Source organism: Vulpes vulpes, chromosome 2 (genome assembly GCF_048418805.1).
Source record: "Vulpes vulpes isolate BD-2025 chromosome 2, VulVul3, whole genome shotgun sequence".
Lineage (NCBI taxonomy): Eukaryota > Metazoa > Chordata > Mammalia > Carnivora > Canidae > Vulpes > Vulpes vulpes.
The window spans coordinates 139,160,270-139,185,014 of record NC_132781.1 but is presented as its reverse complement, the minus strand read 5'-3'; the positions used below and the strand labels follow the sequence as shown (position 1 = coordinate 139,185,014).

Sequence of the window (24,745 nt, the reverse complement as noted above, 5' to 3'; positions counted from 1 at the left end):
ACTGTTGGTGGGAATGTAAAACGGCCCATCCTCTATGGAAACAGTTTTCAGTCCAGTCCAAGAAATTAAACACTGTATTTATACCCGGAAAAATTGAAAGCAGGAGCTTGAAGAGATAATTGTACATCCATGTTTATAAGCAGCATTACTCACAATAATCAAAGGTGGAAGCAACTCAAGTGTCCATGGATGGATGGCAAAATGTGGAATACACAACAATGGAATATTATTCAGCCTTAAAAAGGAAGGAAATTCGGGGATCCCTGGGTGGCTCAGCGGTTTGGCACCTGCCTTCAGCCCAGGGCGTGATCCTGGAGACCCAGGATCGAGTCCCACATTGGGCTCCCTGTGTGGAGCCTGCTTCTCCCTCTACCTATGTCTCTGCCTCTCTCTCTCTGTGTCTCTTATGAATAAATAAATAAAATCTTAGGAGAAAAAAAAGAAATTCTGCATATGCTACAAAACAGATGAACCTTGAGGATGTTCTATTAAATGGAATAAACCAATCACAAAAAAAGACAAATGCTGTATGATTGCACTTATGTGAGGTACCTAGAAGTAGTTGAAAACAGAGAATAGAGTGGTGATTCCCAGGGGCTGGGGGAAGGAGAGTGGGGAGTCAGTGTTTAACGGAATAGAATTTCAGTTTTGCAAGATGAAAAGAATTGTGGAGTTGTATGGTGGTGGCAGCCACATGACAGTCTGAATGTACTAATATCACTGAACTGTACAGTCAAAAATGGTTAAGTAAATTTTATGTGTATTTTACCAGTATTAAAACTTTTTTTTTTTAAAACGGGTTAGACTAAGGATAATTTTTAAAGTAAGTAACTTTTGCTCTTGAGGGGCTTTCATTTTCTGTTGAACTTTTAAGGAAACTGTTGTTTTCCCATTTGGGTCATCTCCTTCTGTTCCTTTCTGACAGACCTTTGGCATGGCTGAGGAGTACCATCGAGAGTCCATGCTGGTTGAGTGGGAGCAAGTGAAACAGCGAATTCTCCATACACTGCTGGCATCAGGAGAAGATGCCCTGGACTTTACTCAAGAAAGTGAGGTAGGTTGAATCCAGAAGATAAGCCACTAATAAAAATGTGAGGTCAGGGAATACTTATCTACTCGACTACTGGCAGTCTTGGTGCAGATGATCACTGCCTCCCCCTGGAGACACTTAGCTTTCCCTGGCCTCCAGAATGCCCACATTTGCTGGGATTTCCTCTAGCCTGTCGGTTATTTCTGCTCAGCTTCCTATGCTGAGTCTTCCTCAAACTCCTTGACCCCTAGATATTTGAGTGTTCCAGGGATCAATCCTTGATCTGTTCTTTCTCCCTCAATCATTGCCATTTTGATTTCATCTGGGCTTATAGCTTTACATACCATTTCTATGCTGAAGAGGCAGACATACCTTGCAGCCCTAAATCCTAGACTCATTTTTCTAGTGGTCTTCTTGGCTCTACTTGGATGTCTTTAATAGTCATCTCAAATTCTACATGTCTATAATTGTGTCATGATAGCAACTGCCGGCCATCCCCCTTCCATGCCAGCCTTCCAGCCCTCTCTTTTCACAGAATTTATCATCTTTTTAAACGGCAGTTCCAGTGTTTCACTTATTCAGATCAAAAACTTCAGATTCATTTTTGTCCTCTCCTTCTCCCACCTAGTCTTTCTCACATGTTCACAAGTCCAATTAACCTTACTCTCAAAATATACCCAAATTCCAACCACTTCTTATTACTCCAGTGTTAGCACTCTGGTCCAGACTACCATCACCTCTCATTCATATTATTGAACTAGCCTCTTAACTGCTGGTTTTACTTATCTATTGCTGTCTAACAAATTACTCCAAACCATAGTGGCTGAAAACAAGTGTTTAGCTTAGCTGGGTATTTTTGGCTCAGGGTTTCTTGAAGAGTATTAGCTGAAGGTATACTCATTTCAGGGCTCAACTCAGGGAGGATCCACCCCTAAGCTCCCTCAGTGTGGCTCTCAGCAAGCCTCAGATTTTTCCGGGCCTTTGGCCAGGATATCAGTTTCTTGTCATGTGGGTCTCTCTGTTGTGCTGCTCACAGCATAAAACTTGCTTCCCCTGGAACAAGAGTGGGGAATCTGAAGGAGAGCTAAAGTGTTCCCTACACAGAAACCAATCTTTCTATGACTTCATCATGGAAGTAGTTATCTTACCCCTGTTTGTTCAAAGTAAGTAATAAAATCCAGCCTATACTCGTGGAGAAAAGATTATATAAGAGCTTGAATCCTAGGAGGTGGGGATCTGGGGGAGACCATTTGAGAGGTGGTCAACCACGCTAGTCTCCCTGCTTTTGCCCTGTACAATCTCTTCTCAACATAGCAGCTAGAATAACCCCGTTAAAACATGGGTTAAATCATGTCACTCCTCTGCTTAGGATCCTCCAGTGACACCTACCCTGCCTGGACTGAAAGCTAAAGTCTTTACCATAACCTCTCTGTCCCCACCTGACCTGGTGTTGCTACCTCTCCAAACTTATCTCCTACTACTCTTCCCACTGTTCTTTCTGCTCCAGCCATGCAAGCTCCTCTTTCTTGAACAAAGCCTGCAGGCTTGCTCCTGCCTCAGGTCTTCTGTGCTTCCTCTTGCATTCTGCCAAGAATATTCTTTACCCAAATAGCTGTGTGGCCCTCTCCCTCACTTCTTTAAGTATTTACTCAGTGCCATCTCAATGAGGCCTTCTGAGGTCTTGACACCTGCACTCTAACACAGCCTCTCCCCATTCAACACTTCTGTATCCCCCTTTCTTGCTGTATTTTTCTTTTCAGCATTTTCTTCCACACACCATTGTGTATATTTTATGTCTTTACACTGCTTAGTGCCTGTTTCTGATGGTAGAAGGTAAGCTCCTTGAAGATAAGGACTGCTCTATGTCTTGATTCTACTTATACCTCCAATACCTAGATGAGTACCTGGAACATGGTAGATGCTCCAGAAATATTCGCTGATCAAATCTTTGGCCTCTGGCTAACTTTGTGCTAGCTGAAGTAGTAGAGATATGGTGAAATTGTGATTTTTAGAGTGGGTATGTTAATAGGGTTTGTTTTAATTGCCAGTGTTTATTGATTGGTGGTAGTGCTAAGTTGAGGGTTTTCTTCTCTTTAAAATCTGATTTTTTTTTTTAAAGATTTTATTTATTTATTCATGAGAGACACAGAGAGAGGCAGAAACATAGGCAGAGGGAGAAGCAGGCTCCCTGCGGGGGGAGCCCGATGTGGGACTCGATCCCAGAACTCCAGGATCATGTCCTGAGCCGAAGGCAGACACTCAACTGCTGAGCCAGCCAGGTGTCCCTAAAATCTGATTTTTAAAGAGGCAGTGTATTTATTTATATGATTCAAGAATTAAAGTACCCTGTCTCCAAAAGCTCATTCCCTCCTTGCTTTGCCCCCCCCGCCCCCCCGATGTAATCATTATTATTAGTTTCTTGTGTTTATTTCCAGTGTTCCTTATATCAACACAGGTATATTAATGACATTGTGCATTCTTACCTCTCTCGCTCCTTCTTATACAAAAGTTAGCTTTCTAAATGCTCTGTTCTGTATCTTGCTTTTTCCACTTCATGTATGCTAGAAATCTTTCTGAGAGGGACTTTGAGGCTGCATCTTGGTATGATTGGCAGGAAAAAGCATCTTGCTTGATCATTCATGTCTGCTTTTATGACATGGGGAGCTGTGACTTGTCACACAGTTACCACTCTGGTTTAGGGAGTGAAGAGATCTGGAGGTCAAATCCTGGTTTCATCACTGACTAGTTATGTTATACTTTAAGCAGAGGTAGACTAAGCAAAGTTAGACTTTATGCAGGTTATGACTTAACCCTGCAGACTATCAGTATCTTTACTGGTGAAATGGTATCTTTTATAGGGAAGATTAGTGATCATGTAAGCAACTGACCCATAATGGCCATCCTTTACTATTGTTATTTAAAAAATCATTTCAGATGATTTAGAGAGTGGATTAAAAATTACAGTGTTATAAAAATTATGGTGTAAGACATTTCAAGTAATACTACCAACACTTCCTGGTAAGTCTTTTTTCTGGAATTTGTTTCATGGCTAGCTAGCATTCTTTTCTCACTACAGCTAGGACAACTGAGACCTAGAGAAACATATAATACACTGGTGAGACCCAGGACTGTTGACTTCTTCTTCTTCTTTTTTTTTTTTTTTAATATTTTATTTATTTATTTATTCATGAGAAACAGAAAGAGAGAGAGAGGAGAGAGAGAGAGGCAGAGACACAGGCAGAGGGAGAAGCAGGCTCCATGCAGGGAGCCCGACATAGGACTCGATCTGGGGTCTTCAGGATCAGGCCCTGGGCTGAAGGCAGGCGCTAAACCACTGAACCACCCAGGCTGCCCGGACTGTTGACTTCTATACCATCATTCTGTTGAAGTGTGGGTCAAAGGTGGATAGCTTGGCAGTGTCATTCCTACAGGGTAACTTCATAATCCTGTATCCACACATCTGCTCCTGATTTATTTATCAATTTTTTTGAAAAGGTTTTATTTATTTATTCATGAGAGACAGAGAGAGGCAGAGACATAGGTAGAGGGAGAAGCAGGTTCCCTTCAGGGACCCCAATGTGGGACTCAGTCCCAGGACCCTGGGATCACGACCTGAGCCAAAGGCAGATGCTCAACCAGTGAGCCACCCAGGTGCCTGCTCCTGATTTAAAAACCAGTTTTTTTTCTATTAAATTAGCCCCAAACAAATGCTAAAGACATTTGTCTCAGGAAATTACTTGTTAAGGACCCTGTGGCACATTTCTTAAACTCAGAGACTTCAAAGACTAAGATCAGATCTTTGGGAAAGAACTAATGTATAAAACCCTTGGCCAGCCCAATGTTTCTTAACTTCCTGTGAGTTTGGACAGATAAGTAGAACAGCTCATGGTTTTATAAGCTTCATTTTTTGAAATGGTGTTAATAGGTTGTGGTCTGTATTGGGATTTGGAAGTAATTATAAGCTGCTAATGAGATGTTCTTTTTTGATTGCTCTTCTCTTAAAAATAGATTAGTCTATTTAGTAGACTTTTCTTTCTTGACCTCAAGTCCCCTTGGAAGAGAGTTATTGATACTTTTGCTATTCTCTATTGTGATACCTAGCAGAATGGATAGCTTTGCTATTAAAACTGGCAAGGGATGCAGATTGTTCTCTTTTCAGGTTACCTAGGGAATCGCCATTTTCTGGAACCTTGTCAGTTTGTTGCTATTGTTTTGAACTTTTTTCCTGAAGTAGAACATAAGTACAGAAAAGTGCATACATTATAAGTATGCAGCTCAGTGAATTATCACAAATGGAACGCACTGAGTTAAAGACAGATTATTACCAGCACCCCAACAATCCTCCTTATGTTCCCTTCCACCTCTCACCACTAGCTACCACCACCGCCAAGGGAACCATGGTCCTAACTTCTAACATCATAGATTAATTTTGGCTCTTTTTGAACTTTATGTAAATAAAGTCATACAGTATGTACTCTTGTTTCTGGCTTCTTTTGCTGAACAATTTGTATATCGTTTGTGGCCATTCATTCTCATGGGTGAACAGTATAACTACAATATGCTTATTCATTCTTGGTCTGATGACATTTGGATAGTTTCCAGTTCTTTGCTTTAATAAATAGTACTATTGTGAAGATTCTTGTACGTGTCTTATGGTGAACATATGTTTTCATCTCTGTTGGGTACAGCTAAGGGGGGAATTGCTGGGTCAGAGGATATGCATGTGTTCATTGTTGGTGGATACTGCCAAACGATTTTCCAGAATGGTTGTATCCATGTACCCTCCCACCACCTACTAGTATGTGAGAATTCCATTTGTTCCATATCCTTGCCACACCTGGTATTTTTCACCTTTTTAAATTTTAACCATTTCTACGGGCTTTTTCCTTATAATGTTCTTCAAAATAATGGAAAGGTAATGTTATCTCCACTTGGGCAGGCTTTTCCTCTACCCTATTTATAGGAAACCACATAGCTTGAAGGCCAGAGATAGTAGGCTTTGGAATTCCGGGCCTGGGTGTCTTTTTTATAAGTGGCCTCTCTGGAAGAAGCGTCCTAAGGAATGTGGAACACATGAAGTGCTTTGCCAGTGACAGCAAAGAATGTATACACAGCACGTTCTAGCAGTGTTTATGGTGGGTGTATTTGGTGGGTATTAGTATGTGGTAAGCACATCAAATTTTATAATCACGTCAGGATTGATATGTCCCTTAGGAGACCCCTTTTAGGGATTTCCCTTTGTTTATAAAGAAAGTATCTCTAGGAATGAAAGAAATCTTTGTGTATAGGTAGAAAAAAATAATTAAAGAAGTATGACTTGCCATCTACACCATTCTTTTCTGGGCACTTTATGGTCCGGAATAAGGTTGTTGGCATCCGGAGTCATTAGGAAGGAGGCTTTTGATCATTTTGAACTGACCTTACATACATTTGAAGGAAAATGTTTACATTGGATAATTTAATATAAAGAGACACTGGAGACTTTTTTTTTTTTTAAGGTTTATTTATTTTAGAGAGATTAAGAACGTGGGAGAAGGGGCAGAGAGGGAGGGAGAATCTTAAGCAGACTCCATGCTGAGAGTGGGGCCTGTTGTAGGGCTTGATCTCACAACCCTGAGATTATGAACTGAGCTGAAATCAAGAGTCAGACACTTAACCAACCGTACCACCCGGGTGCCTCCTTGGGACCTTTTTTTAAAAGCAAAAGTGAACTAAGATATGGTGGATTCCTGAAACCTTTTACCTCTAAGCCTTATGATAACAGAAGAGCAATGACACATTGGTGATAACCGTTTCCCGCAAGTTTTAATGAGGGAAATGATGTTTCCATAGCACAAATTCAATTTGGAAAATTGCTTTCCTTAGGATATGATTGAAGAAAGGTATAATTTTTAAAGGAAGAGAGGGATTGAAAGATTGTTAATAACTTTTCAAGCTGTGGTCTGAATAAAAACCATGTGCTTTGAAGCAAAAAAGAGACTTCTGGAACCTCTGTGCCATCCTTGCATGTGGTTAGTGGGAGGAAGAACAAACACCCCCAGTGTGCACTGCTCTTATGAAAGCACATGGGGTTTGAGGAGTCTTGGAAATCCCTGATATTTTTTAGCCAACTTTTAAAACAGTATTGAAAAGTCCATTTTTATCTAACTTTAGTCCAGTCTAGTGCCTGGGTTGGTATTAGATATAGTTAATAGATAGGTTTTTTTTCCCCCAAAGATTTATTTATTAGAAAGCACGTGTGCACGTGAGCCGGGGGGTGCAAAGGAGGGGAGGCAGACTCCTTGCTGAGTTGGGAGCTCTATCTGGGAGATCATGACCTGACCAAAACTAAGAATCAGATGCTTAACTGACTGAGCCACCCAGGCACCCCAGAAGATGGTTCTTTAATGCATCCTCTGGCGAATGATGGAGCCTAGCAAGCAACAGACTCCATTGAGAAGCTAAGTTGAGCTTAATTACATGTAGTGAAGGTATCATTTCACCTCTGATACATGAACAGTGAGTGTCGAATATAATTTATTTTGATAATTGACTTAAGACCAAATTTCATCAATTCCCTGTCACAAAACTTTTCTACATTTAACATTTCTGAAATCAGAGTATGTCTTAAATTTAGTGTCATAATTTAGTTGACAGAATTTTTCCTTTCCTGGTGGTACCTAAATAAATGTCTTATAATATGTGATGTTTTAGATTCAGTGGATTATAGTCAAATAGAGACCAACAGAGTTTGAACTGGAAAACTCAACTAGATGATTCCATACTGTACTTTATGGCTCCCTGGTCATTTCCTGGAGTGAGATTTGTTTCGCATATTGGAATGTGAGTAGGATTTCAAGTATAGAAAGTACTCTGCTCTTCTTTCAAAAAGAAGTTTAAAAAACCCAAACAGACTCTTCATTTTTATGTCATGATGTATTATACATGAGTACCTTCTTGCACAGTATTTGATAGTAGGGGTACGTAGATGGACTTTCTAAAATTTTGCCTCTCTTCTCCTCCCACCCAAACATAACCTCTGACAGTGGCACACATGCTGGCCTGCCAGTTCCCTGTCCGTATTCATGTGCTCTTTTCTATATAGAAGTTCATCTGATCACTACCAATTTATTCCATAAGTGATGCCATTTTATATATTAGATTCTACAACTTAGCATTATGTTTTGATTTTTTTAAACTTATTTTGTAGCCTTCTGTAGGTTAGTATGTGTAGGTATCAGCCATTTTTCAGTGGCTCTATAGGTTTCATTGTCTAAATGGCCCAAGAATTCCTTCCCACTGCCAATATGTCTATGAAGAATGAGGCTCCAGAGAAGTTAGATGTCATTACTGAAGGTTACACATTTGGGTTGCATTTAGAACCTGGGTCTTGGGATGGGTGGCTCAGCGACTGAGCACTGTCTTTGGTTCAGGGCATGATCCTGGGGTTGCGAGATCGAGGCCCACATCGGGCTCCCTGTGAGGAGCCTTCTTCTCCCTCTGCCTGTGTCTCTGCCTCTCTCTCTGTCTCTCATGAATAAATAAATAAAATCTTAAAAAAAAAAAAAAAAAAAAGAACCTGGATATTCTGGTCCCCAGTTGGACTTTGGTTCTATTTCGCTTATATACTATAAACCAAATATTATACTTGGAAATTTAAAACTCTTCTTTCTAAAATGTATATATATTTTTTACTCCATACTTATTTTGCTAAGAATGCTAGTTACATTCTTTTCTTCCTAACCAGAATGTGTCTTCCTTGGGAGAAGAGTTTTATTTATATCTGGATATTCTTTGTATAAAAGTAGTTGTTTAACAAAGCTTGTGATTCTCTGCTGCCACCCTCCATCACCTCATACCTGGTCTGGAATGCTTTCTTACTGTTTTGGAAATACTGTCTACTCTGAGAAGACTCTTCTCATATCTGTGCTCCCAGAGGCTGCTGTTTCTTCACTTACCATGTCTCCAGACTTCGGGTGAGCCCCTTGCTGCCCTCTCTGGCCCTACCCTCCCATCTTCCCTGCCTTTTTGGTCTCTGATTCCCTGCCCCTGTCATTCCAGTTGTGCCATCAGGTCCCAGTATAGAGAGACCCAAATGTCCAAGGGATCTGGAATGTTGCTCCCACACAACATATTGGCAGCTGCTTTCCCAACCCTCAGGCAGCCCCCGGGTTTGAAATTCTAGTGAATGTTTACTGGCTCCTCTCCTCAGGAATGTGCATGTACACATCCTTTTGCTGGGATAATTGACTTTATGTGTGGTGTGATGGAGACTTGGCCAAGGGCAAATGAAGGAAAGGTAACTTTGAAAACAACATTAGGCAAAATTAATTTAAATGGAAATTTGGAGACTGAAAACCAACTACTTTTTAAATGGATTATTTTAAAAATTAGGTTTTAGTACTGGAAAATGTTTCTCAAGCCTGTTTACGTATATGTAGCTGAAACAACTGTGTCCTTGCGGACATGTTTTTAGTGTTATGTTCCCCTTTGTACCCTCTTACTCATTTACTCATTCCCCTTAGGTAGGCTACTGGAGTTAAGTAGATTTAGTGCTCTATTTTTTTAAAAAGACTTTTGGATCATCAACTTTCATATGGTTAGTTCTGTTCCAGAAGGGTGCTGGCTGTCTAATAGAACTCTGTTACTGGGAACACTCAGAATTAGTCCAGAAGGAGAGAATGAGCTACTGGGGAGTTCTGTGTTTGTTGTAGAAAAATGAGATGAGAGGTTCTAGCCAGCACAAATTAAAATATTTTAGGTTATGTTTCTGTAGTGTCTGTATCCATCCATTGTCATTCAGTAATAGGGTTTATTCCTCTGTTAATTATGGTGGTTTATTTTTTGTTTACATAGTGTTAATAGCTAGTGTTTTTTGGCCAACTATTGGCCCCTGTGCTGAGTTCTGTCTACTTATTTCTCACAACAATGCTGTGATGTAGGTGCTGTTTTGCTCCTTCCTTAATAGTGATCATAGACCCGGGGTGGATACCATTACCACTCGTTTTACAGCTAAAGAAACCGAGGCTCGCAAGAAGCACTATATGCAGTCAAGATCACATGGCTAGTGAGTAGTGGAGCCAGGATTTCTAACCCCTACTGTCTTGTTCTTTGATGGCTGGCTGTCTCTGGAAGGTTGCCCTGGGCTCCCGGACAGACATTGTGGAGCCAGACTGTGCACTTAAAGCATAGCCCCACTGCCTCCTATTGGAGTGACCTTGGGCAAGCTGTTCTCTTGTGTGCTCTGGTGTTTTCATTTATAAAATTGAGAGTCAAAGTACATTATCTTATAGGGTTGTAAGAATTAAAACAGTGCTTGGCATATAGTAGTGCTCAATAAGTATAGCTGTTATTATAAACTGATGGTTTTCGCTAATCGGTATTTTAGATAGGAATATTTTCAGCTGCTAGTAACAGAATACCAGTTTTAGCGGCTTGAGTAAGGATACATTTTTCTCACCTAACAAGAAGTCTGTGAGTGTGGAGAGTGTGGGCCTTCATTCAGTGATTCTGCGGTGCCATCAGTGACCCAGTGTCTCTCTGTCCTGGTACACTACCATCCTTAGTGCATCACCTGCTTCAGGCTCACAGGATGGCTGCTGTAGCTCTTTGCATCCTGTTTATATTGGGGGGAGTCGAAGGGGATTGAAAGGCTGTGCCAGGCTCTTCATTTTCTCTTTATAGGAAGGGCAGAAGCTGTCCCCAAAATGTACTCCAGACTTGTACTTCATCTCATAGGCTAGAACCAGAGTTTACCACCACTCCCACCTGCATTGGAAGCTGTGGAAGGGTATATTCAGTATCACGAAGAGGTCAGCTCATAAAGGCCTATTGTTAAATTTTCAGAAAGGTTGCAGTCTAGCTCATTCTCCTTGGGATAGTTTGAAATCTGCCATGGTGGGAGTCTTTACATCACAGAAACCAGCAAACGCTACACATCAGGTCCCTTCCGCAAGCCCGTTGTTAAGCATTTATCAACACACCATTAGGTATCTTTAACTCCATATGTTGAACTGAAAGGTGGCAGGGATTGGAGGTAAGAAGTAGCGATTTGAAATGGTCATTGGTTAGCCAGCTAGCAACATCTGTCAAGCTCAGTAAACTGTTTAAAGCTTTTAAGAGCAGTGATTTCAAAAATAAGAGCTGAGGAGGACCTTCTGAGGTTGTCTAGAACACCTTCATTCAACTGATGGGAACCTGAGGCTCTAAGAGAATGTGCCCTGCCCTAGATCCCAAAGCCAGGGAGTGGAGTGGCCCTTCTGGAACCCAGGTGTCCTGACAGCTCAGCATTCATTTTTTAGAACTTGAGGACTTCATCTCACCTTTCTGCCTCCTGCCCCACTCCTGTCTACCTACTCTCAGGGCTTGTGCACACAAATATTCCTTTTGCCAGCTTTGGTGGTGCCAGGAAGTTTTGCTTCTGTCTTCTGTTGGTTTACCAGAAAACCTGCCTGCTTTAAACTCCTTTTTGTTTGTTTTAGAGAATACAACATTGCATTTTTTTCAATGCAGAAACTTAAAGAATTTCCTTTAGTACAGTATTAACTTACGTAGTACAAACTTAAGACTACACCTAATAAGACATACCTAATCTTGACCCATATTTGTTTATAGTAGGGAATGAAGCTTAACTAAAGATTAACTTTAGTCTTTCTTTAAAAAAAGTCTAATAAACTTTTTCATATGTTTGTGTTGCACTCTCCCCATAGATGGTAAACTCTTTGGAGACAGGATTTATGGACTGCCCTGTTGTCAGCCCTGTGGGGATACACCTGCACACAGCTATGCATGTAGCAGGCACTTAGCATACGTTTGCTCAATGAATCAGTGGTTGCCCAACTTAGACAAGCTTTATATCTTCAGATAGAGAAAGTTAATCTGCAGCTGTTCTCTTAGTGTGGGCTTTGCATTGGAAATGTTTGAATTGTAACCCTTTACGCTCCGATCCCTCAGCTCTCTGATATGACTGATGGAAACAGGAAGCCCATAACTAACAGCTTTACTGGTGTGAAGATACGGAGGGAGAGAATGGGGTGGAGATGGGGCTTGAGATTGATCCGAATATTGGAAAGATGTGCATTTCTAGGAACAGTCATTGAGATATCCTTATAGCCTGTCTAGCCTCCCATTATTTTTGAGTTGGATCTCATGCCTGCTCCATTCTTGTGTATTCATGAGAAGAGAGTTTTGTTCTAATGAAACCCCTAAATTCATCGTTTTGAGAAAATCTTAGTAAGAAAGCAACTTCTCATAGCTTTTTAAAAGACAAGTATATGTTTGTAGATTTTTTTTTTCTTTACATGACTAAATGCTGTTCTTAATCATAATTCTACATGTTTGTTTACCTACAGCCAAGTTATATCAGTGATGTGGGACTCCCAGGTCGAAGTTCACTGGATAGCATTGAGATGGCCTACGCCCGGCAGGTGAGCATGCTCTCAGAGAGGATTGAACCCAGGAAAATCTATGTGAGTGCCCTGGGGAGTAAAAGAGAACCAAGACTTCATGTGAAAGTCAGACCCTGAAAACAAGCTGGATTTTCATTGAGAGGACTGGTTAATATTTTACCACGTAGGTCACTGGAGAATTCCATCAAATTGGGTAATAGAATGACTCATATTTGACTTAGGGAAATGGAAATCTCCCCTTTACACTGACCAAGACATTTCATTTTCCATTTGGCAGTAGCCCGTGTACAGTAAAGCCTCGAGTAATTGCACTGCTTAGCAAATGGAGTTCTCTATTAACTGAATTACTTGGTAGGCTGTTGGTGTTATCGGAAATCTTTTTTCACCTCTTGTTGTTGATAGAAATTTTCTAAATGTTTTTCTGCCTTGGTAAGCATAATGTACTTAACCACTCTCAGATACTGTCCTGGAGAAGCTAATGATATTTTGGGGGTTGTGGTTCTGGTTATATATCATGGGTATGCAGTAGCATGGAGATGAATTGAGATACTCTGTGGTGAGCACAGGGGCTGTTGGACTGAAACTGCCCTGAGGGGACAATACAAACATGGAATTGACTTTTGGAATAAAACAGTTCTGGCTGCTTGTGTGTTTTATTATAATTTGCTGCTTTTCCACACAAAATAATATCAAGAAGGGAAAAGTCTTGTTTCTAGAATTGAGGGTTGTGGGCTTCTGTCCCTCTTGTACCCCTTGTTGAGAAAAATTTTCTAAATGCCTTTTTTTTTTTTTAAGTCTCCTTTCAACTCCCTTGTGTTTGACTAGTGGCCTTCATTTATTTTCTTCTCCAAGTTTTAGATTTCTCTCTCCCCATTACATCTCCATCCTTTACATTTCACCTTCGTTATGTGGCTGACTCCTCCCATTGCCGCAGCCACCATCAGAGTTCAGGCCTAATGCAATGACAAGCTTGTGAATAAAGAAACTGTCTCTTCTGTATCTGTGAAATTAAGACTCCATGAAACTAATTTAGTTTCTAGATTCGGATACTATGTCATATATCTGTTTACAGGGCTGTCCCCTGCAGTGGAGAGAGAATCTTTATGTCCTGTGTTGAACAAAGTAAAATACTTTGCAAAGGGAAGGCCCATAAGAAATGCACATTAGTGAATAAACACCAGCTTGTAGTTTAAAGACCATTTTATTTCATCTTTGTAATGTCCCTGGAGGCTATGTGATAGATATATAAAGCAGAGGGAAGTAAGGTTTAGCAGGGTCCAAATTTGTCTAACCTTACTACCTTGTTCAGTGTTTTGGTAAGACAAAACTTACCATTACTTTAGCTATTTTAAATAAATCATTTACTTTAGCTATTTTAAAATAAAAATCAAAGTAATAAGTGATTTTTCCATAACTTAAAACATCACATAGTTCCCTTTCCTTAAAATTTTCCTAAGGAGCAGGGATTCTTTCCTGGAGAAGTGGATACTCCAGACAATGCAGCAATGGCTCTTCTAACCCATGTGGAGGGCTGCAGCCTGACACTCCTTACTCAGTTCACCAGCTGTGGCTGAGGGCCATTCAGCCCTTTTGCCAGGAGGATTACCAGATTCTGCCTCTGGTTCTTAGGAAGCAGCAGTGGAAATCTTCCCATTGTCCCATCTTTCCCTTTGGTCCTTGCTTGCTGGGACGGAGGGTATGCTGGGCAGAGAGGTGCAGAAATGCCTGTGGCCCTCCTCTACCAGGACCACTCTCTTTCTGTTCTTCAGCTGTTAGGAAGATGGGGCAGCAGTTATCTTTGGTGTATTGATACTGCCACCCAAATTTCAAAGGCACATCTGGGAAGCTGGCCAGAAGCTTTGCCCTCTAGGCAGGATGGATGGCTCAGCCACACTGAAGAAGGAAAGGTTGGCTGAAGCTGCTGCTGACCATTGAGCAGAAGAAGCTGGCTTCAGAACATTCTCAAGAGGTTTTAAAGAGAAGAGGAGAAAAAAATTGTGCCACTTATTTTGCTTTTCTTTTCAGATATATATCTATAATGAGAAGATTGTAAATGGGCACCTGCAGCCTAACCTCGTGGAACTCTGTGCTTCGGTTGCGGAGCTGGATGATAAGGTAGTGCTCGGAGCTAACCCAAGGAGAAATGTGCCATCAGATGAGATTAGCAGCTTGCTGACTGGGCAGAAATGTGCTCAAGAGACACCCTGCCCTGTGGAATAAAATGTTACTGTCCTTCAGAGTTTTATTTTAAATAACTTTGAGGTGTTTTTTTGTTTGTTTGTTTGTTTGTTTGTTTTTATGGTGATGCCACATACATGTATTTTTAATGCATCTTCAGAAGGCCCAGCCAGGATCAATTAATGGTCACAGGAGGTCTCCTTGAGCTGTATTGCTTTGAAGTCCTGTCAGGCCTCAACCCTTCCCTCACCAGTTTTCCTCCTTAGATAGACTAACGGACTCTTTTACAAAAGCTGAATTATAAAGGTGATGTTTTCACATCAGGGAGCCCCTTGAACTTGACTCAGGTGTGATCTTTAGAAGCATTCTTTGTATGCTGCTGGTCCCCTTCCTCTGTGACTCCTCATTTTTATTTCTTAATTCCTTCCTCAGTTCTTACCCATGGCAAGTTTTCTCCCCCTAGGGGAAAGAAAGTGGATGCATGGATTGGTAAATGACCAGGAGGAATGGGAAAAACAGAGCAGGATGGAAGCAAATGGAAGCAAATACTCATATACAGATGGTGATGATGATGATTTTAGTCCTTAAAGTTGCATCCAGCTTTTTTTTTTAATAGTGAAATATAAGGCAATGCAAATGAATCCAAAGAAGAAAGTTAAGAATCCACCTACCATCTCACCACTTAGAAAGAGTCACATTTGGGGATTTTCTACAGTTTTAATTTCTGGGGGAGACAGTGAGAACAGGATTTTCTCTCTTCCTTTGAAAAAAGTAAACCTGCTTTTCTCCAATCAGTGCTATCTCCCAAGGATTCTTAACTTTAGAATATTGCAAAGTGTTCAGGGGATCCATTTTTAAGGGGAGATTTACAGCTAGAAGGATTCTGGGGAGAGGGAGTCCCATCTGTGTGGTGGTAACACGAAGGAGAGAATGCCTGTTCTTTTCCTGGGAGGCTGTCATGGAGGCGTCTTTTAAAGGGAATGAGTGGGAAGGAAAATGGGAGGTTGCGACACTCACAAAATGGGGTAAGAGCAGTGGCCCTTGGAGAATCTTTGGGAGGACAAAACCTTTATTATTTAGGTTAAACTCTTTATTTTAAGCCTTAAGAAACGCACATGACCTTGTAAGGACTGAAATGCAGCTACTTGAGTTTAAACTCCTAGAGCTTTGGACAATTATAAATGTATTCACTCTCTCATAAGGGATAGCCCACTGAGATTCAGTGTTTCTTTTACTATTCTGTGGTCTTAATTATGTGGGTGGTTATGTCAGACCTGGAATGGTAATTGATCTGAAAACCAGCTTGGGGCAGGAGGGTGCTCATCAGCAACTGGCAGGGCAGAGGTGCATCTTCTGTACTGAGCTTAAGCCTGAAGGCCTTAGACAGAAGACATTAAACTTCTTCCTCTACCTTACCTTCTCTGCCTTTGAGATCAGAGCCACGAAGAGCCAGACCATTTCTCTAGCCCTGCAGCATTGTCACGCACAGTCTCATTTATGTGCAGAACATCTCTGACATGTGGACCATGGTAAAACAAATGACAGATGTGTTGTTGGTACCAGCGACTGATGCCCTGAAGAGCCGCAGCAGCGTGGAAGTGCGCATGGAGTTTGTCAGGCAGGCCTTGGCATACCTCGAGCAGAGGTAAGGCAGCCCTGGCACAGTGGGGCTGGCTTCAGAATCCCTGGAAGTCAGCTGTTTCTCAAGTGTTCAGTAGTCTTATGTCTAAGTGCTCCATAGTACAGGGTTGAGTAAGGCTTGAGAGATCCCCTCCTGTTTTCAGAAACACTTCTTTACTAGGACTGTTTCTGCAACAATAAAAAATCATGGCAAGTGGGAGCATTGTTAGACTTTTTATTTTCTCTTTCTCCTCTCTCTGTCCCTTAGTATGGAGACATCATGATTATTAGGCCATTGCCTTAGGTCACGACCTGTTTCCTAGTGAGGTTTAGCCATGAGTCCTTAGGCTTTGTCTTCTTTCAGCATTTTAATCTTTACATCTGGCAATATTACCATTTTCAAGCCTTAGGAAGAGTCCTTGAGCCTTTATTTTCCTTCTGGCTCTATTCCATTAATCCCTATGTGTCTGGATCCTTCCCAGCTGCTAATGCCTGTAGTTGGTGCTGGGAGGCTTTGCCACCTCCTCCCTAACTGGAGTTCAGTCACTGAGGGGGTTGTTGTTGGGCCCTTGTGTCCTAACTATTGTCCCCTTCGTTGGTAGGACCTGTGCCATTCATTCCTCCCTGCAGACATTCCTTCCAGCTCTGAATTTGCCAGCAGGAGTTGTCCCAAATGTGCAACAGACTCTCTTTATTTCAGAGGCAGGGTGCTGGGCTCCCGTCTGCTAGGTGGAAAAGAGAAAGCAGAGTTGAATACACTTGTTCAATTACACCTCTTTCCAATGAGCCCATGTGGCTGCTAGTGCCCATGTAGTGTGGTTGCCCTTTATCAACAAAATAATACTGTGTTAGAAAGCCATAAGATTTCCTTGTGAATTAACTGAGGTAATTTAGACTCTGTACCTCAGAGAATAGGTACTTTTATACTGAATACTGTAATAATTACACAATCATTATACATGAGATGAACACCATCAGACATAAGCTCACTAGCCTACATTCCCTGGTTAAGAAAAATCTAGAACTCCAATTTTTTTTTTGTCTTTATTCTTTTTTTGCATAGGCACAAAAAAGTTCATAACGTTTTTTTTTTTTTTTAAAGATTTTATTTATTTATTCATGATAGTCACACAGAGAGAGACAGAGAGGCAGAGACACAGGCAGAGGGAGAAGCAGGCTTCATGCAGGGAGCCCGATGTGGGATTCGATCCCGGGCCTCCAGGATCGCGCCCCGGGCCAAAGGCAGGCAACAAACCGCTGCGCCACCCAGGGATCCCTCATAACGTATTTTATTAGGCTTTTGCTAAATTTTTGTAATGTAAGTTTTGGGTATATTGATCTGCAGCCATAAAGATCCTAACGTATATTGTAGTATTGCTACATGCAGCAAAAGAGTCAAAATTTTTTTTACAATATATAAAAACCTTTAGGTATGACTGCTCATGACTTTTTTCTTTAGTAAACCTACTCTTTAACATTGGTGCTTGACTTCACCAGTGGTACTAAGCATTCCTTAGTTTTATATCTGGTAAGCCATTCCATGTCTTTTATTATTATTTTCATTTCACTTATTTTATTTATTTATTTGTCTTAAAAAAATTTTTTCCCCCTTAATTCCTTTGGCAGCACTTAGAGCTACTTGGGAGTTTCCTGTCCATATTTATTGTAACTTTATTGTCCTTTCATTCTAGTGGTGTCACTCCCTGATGGCATGCTTTTTAAGAATTGTCATCTTTTGATGAAGGGATTATTTCAGGATAATTATACTCACTTTTTCTTTTCTTTTCTTTTTTTTTTTTTTTTAAGAAGAGATTGTGGGTGGGGGGAGTGGGATCAGAGGGAGAAGGAGAGAGAGTCCCAAGCAGGCTTCACACTCAGTGCAGAGTGTAGAGCCTGATGCAGAGCTTGATCCCACAACCCTGAGATCATGACCTGAGCCAAAACCAAGAGTCAGATGCTTAACTGACTGAGCCACCCAGCACCCCAATTGTACTCACTCTTAAAGTATTTTTGCCGATGCAGATCCATAGACAACATAGTAAACAGAGACGTAAATGATTTTTGCATATAAGGCTGAAAATACAGGGTTGGTTGATGTGTTCCCTGCTACATTTCAGATTCAAAACAGGATACATATTTTTTAAGTCCTGAAGGGATTCCAGCTGCTTCAGTTTAGGCCTGAGCACACGAGTTGTCTTAATTCAAGCCGAAAGAGACTGTAGTGGGCATGTTTGTTCTGGCTGCTATGGGACTCAGTTCTCTAATCTCTTTTCCAACCTCTGCTTTTAAATACTCTCACTGATGGGGGACTTACTATACTTGTTAATTGAATTTTGTTTATTTTTCACTACAAAAATACTACATGCTCATTATAGAAATGTGGGGAAATGCCAAAAGACCTGACAAAAAGGGAAGAGGTCTCCTGTACCACATCCAGAGGCTCCTGTACCTTTTCAATTTCCTTTTCCCCTGTTTTTGATATATGAATATTTTTTTTGTTTTTTACAGTTATGATCCAAATGTATACAGTATGTGGTTTTTGTAGTTTGCTTTTTAAATTCTTTGTCAGTATAATTTATGTAACATTCCATTGAGTCTATTTTTTTGTAATTGACTTTTAGATGTTTCTCTCTCTCTCACACACTCTCTCATTCTGTTATTTTATTTAATCTGGTGTTGACTATCTTTGTGCATATGGGGCACCTGACTTTTTTGAGTCATCCTGTTTTGCTTTGGATAAGAAACATATTTAGAAAGTTATTATATTAATCCCATATTTGGATATCTTTAACTAGAACCATTTCATCTTACTATGGAAATACTTTAAAACCACTACAGATTTTAAGGATTTTTGCAGAGTTTTAAGAAGCATACTAGCAAATAAGTGAAGAGGGAATGATAGAAAATCATTGGCAGCCATCAGTTTTGATAATTGGTTCAGCAAGGACACCAGTGGAAACAAATTGAGAAGATTAATAGTGAACAGGATATCCACATGACTTCCAAGTATTAGCCCACAGGGTACTTACCAGTTTCAAAGGGAAAAGTACTTTTACAGTAGTGAAATCTGGTGAATGACACTTTTAACAAGGTGATCATCCAAATATTACCTGCCTTGTGGTGGGGCTCCATGGGTAGTACCAGCATCAGCTGTGCGGGATACTTGGCAAAAAAGTTGAACATAAATCAGATCATGAGGAAACTGTCCAGCTTGTGGGACATGCTATTAGACAGCTAGCCTGGATTCTTTCTAAAAGGTCAGTGTTGTGAAAAATGGTGGTAGAGTTACTCTGGATTAAAGGGACTAAAAGTGGCATGATAGCTAAGTGCCATGCATTTATTTCCTTGCTTGGATCCTGAAAGTGAAGGCAGACACACAAGCTATAAAGGACATTGGAAAATTGGAACGTGGGTTATATTTTAGATAATAACAATATATTAATGTTAAGTTTCTTGGTATCATAATGGTGTTGAGGTTGGATAGGAAAATGTCCTAGTTCTTTGGACATGCATAGTGCAGTCTTTATAGATAGATGAAGTATTTCTGTATTTTTGCAGAAGGATGTTTTTGGTTGTGTTTTTTTGTTTTCTGTTTTGTGGATTTCAAATGGTTCAGAAAAAAAGTGGATGTATATGTGTGTGTGTGTACATATCTACTTAGAGAAAAAACATGTACACAAATGTTCATAACTGATGAACCTAGGTAAAGGGTATAAGACCATTCAGTGGGCTGTTTTAATTTTCTGTAGGTCTGAAATTTTTCAAAATAAAAAGTTTAAAAAGAATCCACCAAAGCACTCAGCTGTGAGCTGAAGCAGTCTGCACAATAGGCCTTAATACAGTGGAAGTCCACAATTATGTCCCTCTAGGGATTCTTTTGTGTATCCATAGCAATGAGAAATCTTTATAATGGTGTGCTCCCCACTGAATAAATGATGTAGTTTGTTTGACTAAGCATGCACAGTTTCCTCTTCCATGTGAAGTTGGAAGTCTAGGCTCTGCCCTATGGAGTTCACAGTCTAATGATATGGATGTGGATATAGATATGTGTATGTGTTTTCAACCTTTTTTTTTTCCTTTTCAATTTTTCCAGTTACAAGAATTACACCCTTGTGACTGTCTTTGGAAACTTGCATCAGGCCCAGCTAGGTGGGGTGCCTGGGACTTACCAGTTGGTTCGAAGTTTCTTGAACATCAAACTTCCAGCTCCCTTGCCTGGGCTTCAGGTACTGGCATCTTTCTCTGTGTGATGAGTTACACGCCTGCAGCAGTCTCTCTCAGATAGGCATTTGCAGTTAAAATGAGGGAATGTCTGCAAACTGCTATATGGAAAAGAGATCAGAGTGTGGGGCTAGGGGAGAGACTGGGGGACCTCAAAGGGCTAGTATTGAGCTGGTGGTTGCTGCTCAGCTCAGAGTCGGGGAAGGTCCGGGGGAGGATGTCATTGGGTTCTTGATGATTTTGATGTGGATGTGACAGGCAGAATTGGGGATGACTCTTGAGAGATTGTTGGCTGTAACATCTGGAAGATTGGAGTTATAGTTCTCAGAATGTGACTGTTTTTAGCTCATAGTCCAGTGTGAATTATCTTACACTTTTTTATACCGTGTGCAAAGGAGGTGAGGTTCACGCTGCACTCAAAGAATAGGAGCTCACCTGCCAAAGGTCTTAGAAAAGGGTATTTCAGGTAGAGGGAACAGCATGAATACATGCTTGGAGGCAGGAAAGATCTAGCAGATCAGGTGTGTAGTAGGGCTTGGCAAACACGAGGCCAGCAGGTGAAGGCCTGAAGTACCAGCCTGAGCATTCTGGATGTAAAGAGCTCAAAGGTGTTTAAATGGAGAAGTGATACAATGAGATCTGGTTTTAGAAAGGGTCTTGTGGGGGGAAGGGTTGAGGGACCATGCAAGGAAGTCTCAGGGCCACCTCTCTGGAGGAGCTGGGGAGAAGCAGAGAGAAAAGTAATCACAGGCTGCTGTGCAGATGATGACAATACCAGTTTGAGGATAGATAAACTCTAGTATAGGAAGAGTAGGAATAGGGCCACCTTCTCATCTCACTGGTATCTAGCTCCATGTACAATAATGATCTGTTACTGCTCAGTAAACATCTTTAGCCCTGGCTTCGCAGGGGTTATAAGAATGTTTGTCTGTGAATTGTCACAGAACATGAAACCCAGTTACTGGCTACTGGGATTCTATGGTGAACCCACAGGTTGGCTGTCAGTCACATGGGGCATGTAGTGCTCCCAAGGAAAAGCTCTACAGCCATACTACATTTACCTGCTTACCTGGACAAGTTACTTACCATCCCTGTGCCTCAGTTTCCTTGTTTGTAAAACAGGGAAGAGGAGGCTGTTAATGGTCCCCATATAACAGGGTTGTTGTAAAGCTGAAGGGACTTAATGTGAGGAGAGGTGAGTGCATCAGAAATCCACCACTTAGCTTTGTTTGCCTGTTTATTTGAGCATCTTTCCTCTTCTAGGATGGAGAGGTGGAAGGCCATCCTGTGTGGGCATTAATTTATTACTGCATGCGCTGTGGGGACCTGTTTGCTGCTTCACAGGTGGTTAACCGAGCCCAGCACCAGCTGGGAGAGTTTAAAACCTGGTTCCAGGAGTACATGAACAGCAAGGACAGAAGGTATGGTGAATGAGATGGTGCATCCAGAAGAAGCCACATGGAATCAGCAGGGCGGCCCCCACTGGCATTGCCCTTTTAACCTGTGCATGGCTCAAAATAAGTTCCTGCTTGGGGAAAAAAAAAATGAAGTTTACAAAGCGAGTAGAGCTGTCTTTAGAATAGTAGTTGAGAGCATAAAAAGAGCCCCACTCTGACACTGATATCTAGGCTTACATGTGTTTGTATTTGGGGATTTTTCTGTTCCAGTGGGAGGGACTGTGGCTAGGAGCATGATTTGACTTATTCTGTAAATCCCAGGCATATCAAGGATACTTTATGAAATGAAACTGTTGAATTCCACTTCATTTAACATTTGGTGTTTTTCCAGTTGGCCCAATATGAAAATATGTTGTCACACACTTTGTAGCTCAAATGAGAAGTAAATAATTTTGAAATGTAATCATTGAAACTAAGTGAGGAATTTTTTTGGTTTTGTTTGTTTTTAGTTCTGTTCCATTAAGGAAATGCTAAGGATTCATTTTCCTCTGGATTTTGTTAATGTAATTAGACTTAAGTTCGTATTCACTCAAACTCACTGTAAATATATGTACATGTATTTGAAAGAAAAAATGGTGCTCACTCCATTTTCTCTTATGGAGTACTAGGAATACTTTTCAAGGCAGTTTTTTTAAGGCAGTGTGAATAATGCCATGTCCAGAGATTGTCTTAAACCATAAGCTCCTGTCTTGCTTGTATTAGAGAGTTTAGAGTAAGGTTAATGGCTTAGGGTTCCCTTCCCCTAGAAGGATACCCTGAAGCAAGGATATGACTGCAGGTAGTTTATTTGGGAGGTGATCTTCCATGTACAAGAGGCTGAAACAGTTGAAGGAAGGACTCACTCTTGTCTATCACTGCTTGAGGGCTGTAGGGAGTGGGGTGGAGTATTATTAATTCTCCAGCATTTCTGATCTACCCCTGAAGGCCTCGACTGGAGGAAACCAGCAGACAGAGAGATGCAGGTGCTGGTAGCTGCAGTAAAGTGGTTGTACCCAGGGGAGCAGTATGCTTGCAGACAGTGTCTGTGAAGGAAGCCCTCATAACTGTGTTACATGGTTGGGACCTGGGGTTCTTTCCAGTACCCTTGAGGGTCTTTAGTATATGTGTGGATCTTTCTGTTCCCTTGTGTCTTTAGGTTGTCCCCAGCCACAGAAAACAAGCTCCGACTGCATTACCGCAGGGCCCTCAGGAACAATACAGACCCCTACAAGCGGGCCGTGTACTGTATCATTGGCAGATGTGACATCACTGACAACCAGAGTGAAGTGGCTGACAAAACCGAGGACTACCTGTGGCTGAAGGCAGGCACTGCTTCCCTTGCCCGAGCAGAGCATTAGCCCCCTCCCTCTGCTTGTGCCCTGCACACAGATCGCACCTGCTTAATGTGCAATGCCAGCAGGGTGCTAGGGCTAGTAGATTTCCTGTCTCCTGACCCCATTGTTTGTTATGTAATTCCTCACCAGTCACCACAGCCATTAGCACAGCCTCCAGCAGCCACAGCTCTGCATGCCTGGCTCAGGAAGTCATTTGTACCAATGCTTGTGTTTCTCTTGGGGGTTTAGTTGAACCAAGTGTGTTTCGATGATGATGGCACCAGCTCCCCACAAGACAGACTCACTCTTTCACAGTTCCAGAAACAGTTGTTGGAAGACTATGGTAAGATATCCTGAACAGAACCACCCTCTCTGTCTTGTCCACCTAAGGTCACAGCTTAGCTTTCCTCTGGGAAATTCCTTCATCACAGAGTTCATCACTGAACTCTGGATCTTCAAAACACAACACAATGAAACAGTGATTTTAAATTCAAGTAGAGGCCATGTGAGCTTCAGCAATGTATGTAACTAATACACTGTACTATCCAGTAAGCTCTTTTCCCTAGTTCTTTGAACTGCTCTGGTAGCATTGAACTGCTCAGGGAGAGACATTGAGAGGACTTGGGTATTACTTCCTTGTGGATATTGTAAGATACTGTATCTGAGCACAGATGAGGGGGAAAAAGCTTCCCCTCCTCCCTCTTTTTTTTTTTTTTTTTTTATGATAGTCACACAGAGAGAGAGAGAGAGAGGCAGAGACACAGGCAGAGGGAGAAGCAGGCCCCATGCACCAGGAGCCCGACGTGGGATTCGATCCCGGGTCTCCAGGATCGCGCCCTGGGCCAAAGGCAGGCGCCAAACTGCTGCGCCACCCAGGGATCCCCCCTCCTCCCTCTTGAAGAATTCTGGGAAGAAAAGATACCAAGTAGTCAGCATTTGTGGAATTCACACACCTATGAATCTGAGTGAACTGAAGCTTCTTTGAAATCTTTGTTACTCTCCTTGTTGAGTAACTCTTATCAGGGCAAAGGAAAACAGCCTTTTTAGTATATCATTTTAAGGTCTTGAACTCCATTTCTCTCCCACCTTGTGCAAGCAGCACAACTCTCCTTGCCAGTTGTGTCATGGGGCCTGGAAGAGGTGGTAGAGCCAGGTCATACTTCTCATGGCAGCCCACCGTGTCGTCCCACCAGCAGGGGCTTCTGCCTGGGGTCAGGGCGGCTGCTAATGGTCGGCTGTGTCTCCTGTTCCCCAGGTGAGTCTCACTTCACAGTGAACCAGCAGCCCTTCCTGTACTTCCAAGTCCTCTTCCTGACGGCACAGTTCGAGGCTGCCATTGCTTTCCTCTTCCGCATGGAGCGGCTGCGCTGCCACGCTGTCCATGTGGCACTGGTGCTCTTTGAGCTGAAGCTGCTTTTAAAATCCTCGGGACAGAGTGCTCAGCTCCGTGAGTATTTGTCGGCAGTGGCATCCCCATAACACACTCCCCGTCTGGCGGCAGCAGACACATAACTACCACTGGCAGGGATTTTGACAAGT

At 41.7% G+C, this 24,745-nt stretch overlaps 1 protein-coding gene across 3 annotated transcripts in view; it reads left to right on the top strand.

Annotated features, from left to right (window-relative positions):
- NUP93 (nucleoporin 93) overlaps positions 1-24,745 on the top strand; it is a 109,798-nt gene that overhangs the window by 74,870 nt on the left and 10,183 nt on the right. For all 3 annotated transcript variants that reach the window (XM_026011784.2, XM_026011785.2, XM_026011786.2), the window contains 9 exons: positions 926-1,054; positions 12,361-12,435; positions 14,443-14,532; positions 16,101-16,240; positions 20,309-20,441; positions 21,700-21,857; positions 23,029-23,194; positions 23,456-23,549; positions 24,462-24,653. In XM_026011784.2, coding sequence (XP_025867569.2) covers positions 926-1,054; positions 12,361-12,435; positions 14,443-14,532; positions 16,101-16,240; positions 20,309-20,441; positions 21,700-21,857; positions 23,029-23,194; positions 23,456-23,549; positions 24,462-24,653 — 1,177 coding nt within the window. The remainder of the gene's footprint in view (positions 1-925; positions 1,055-12,360; positions 12,436-14,442; positions 14,533-16,100; positions 16,241-20,308; positions 20,442-21,699; positions 21,858-23,028; positions 23,195-23,455; positions 23,550-24,461; positions 24,654-24,745) is intronic.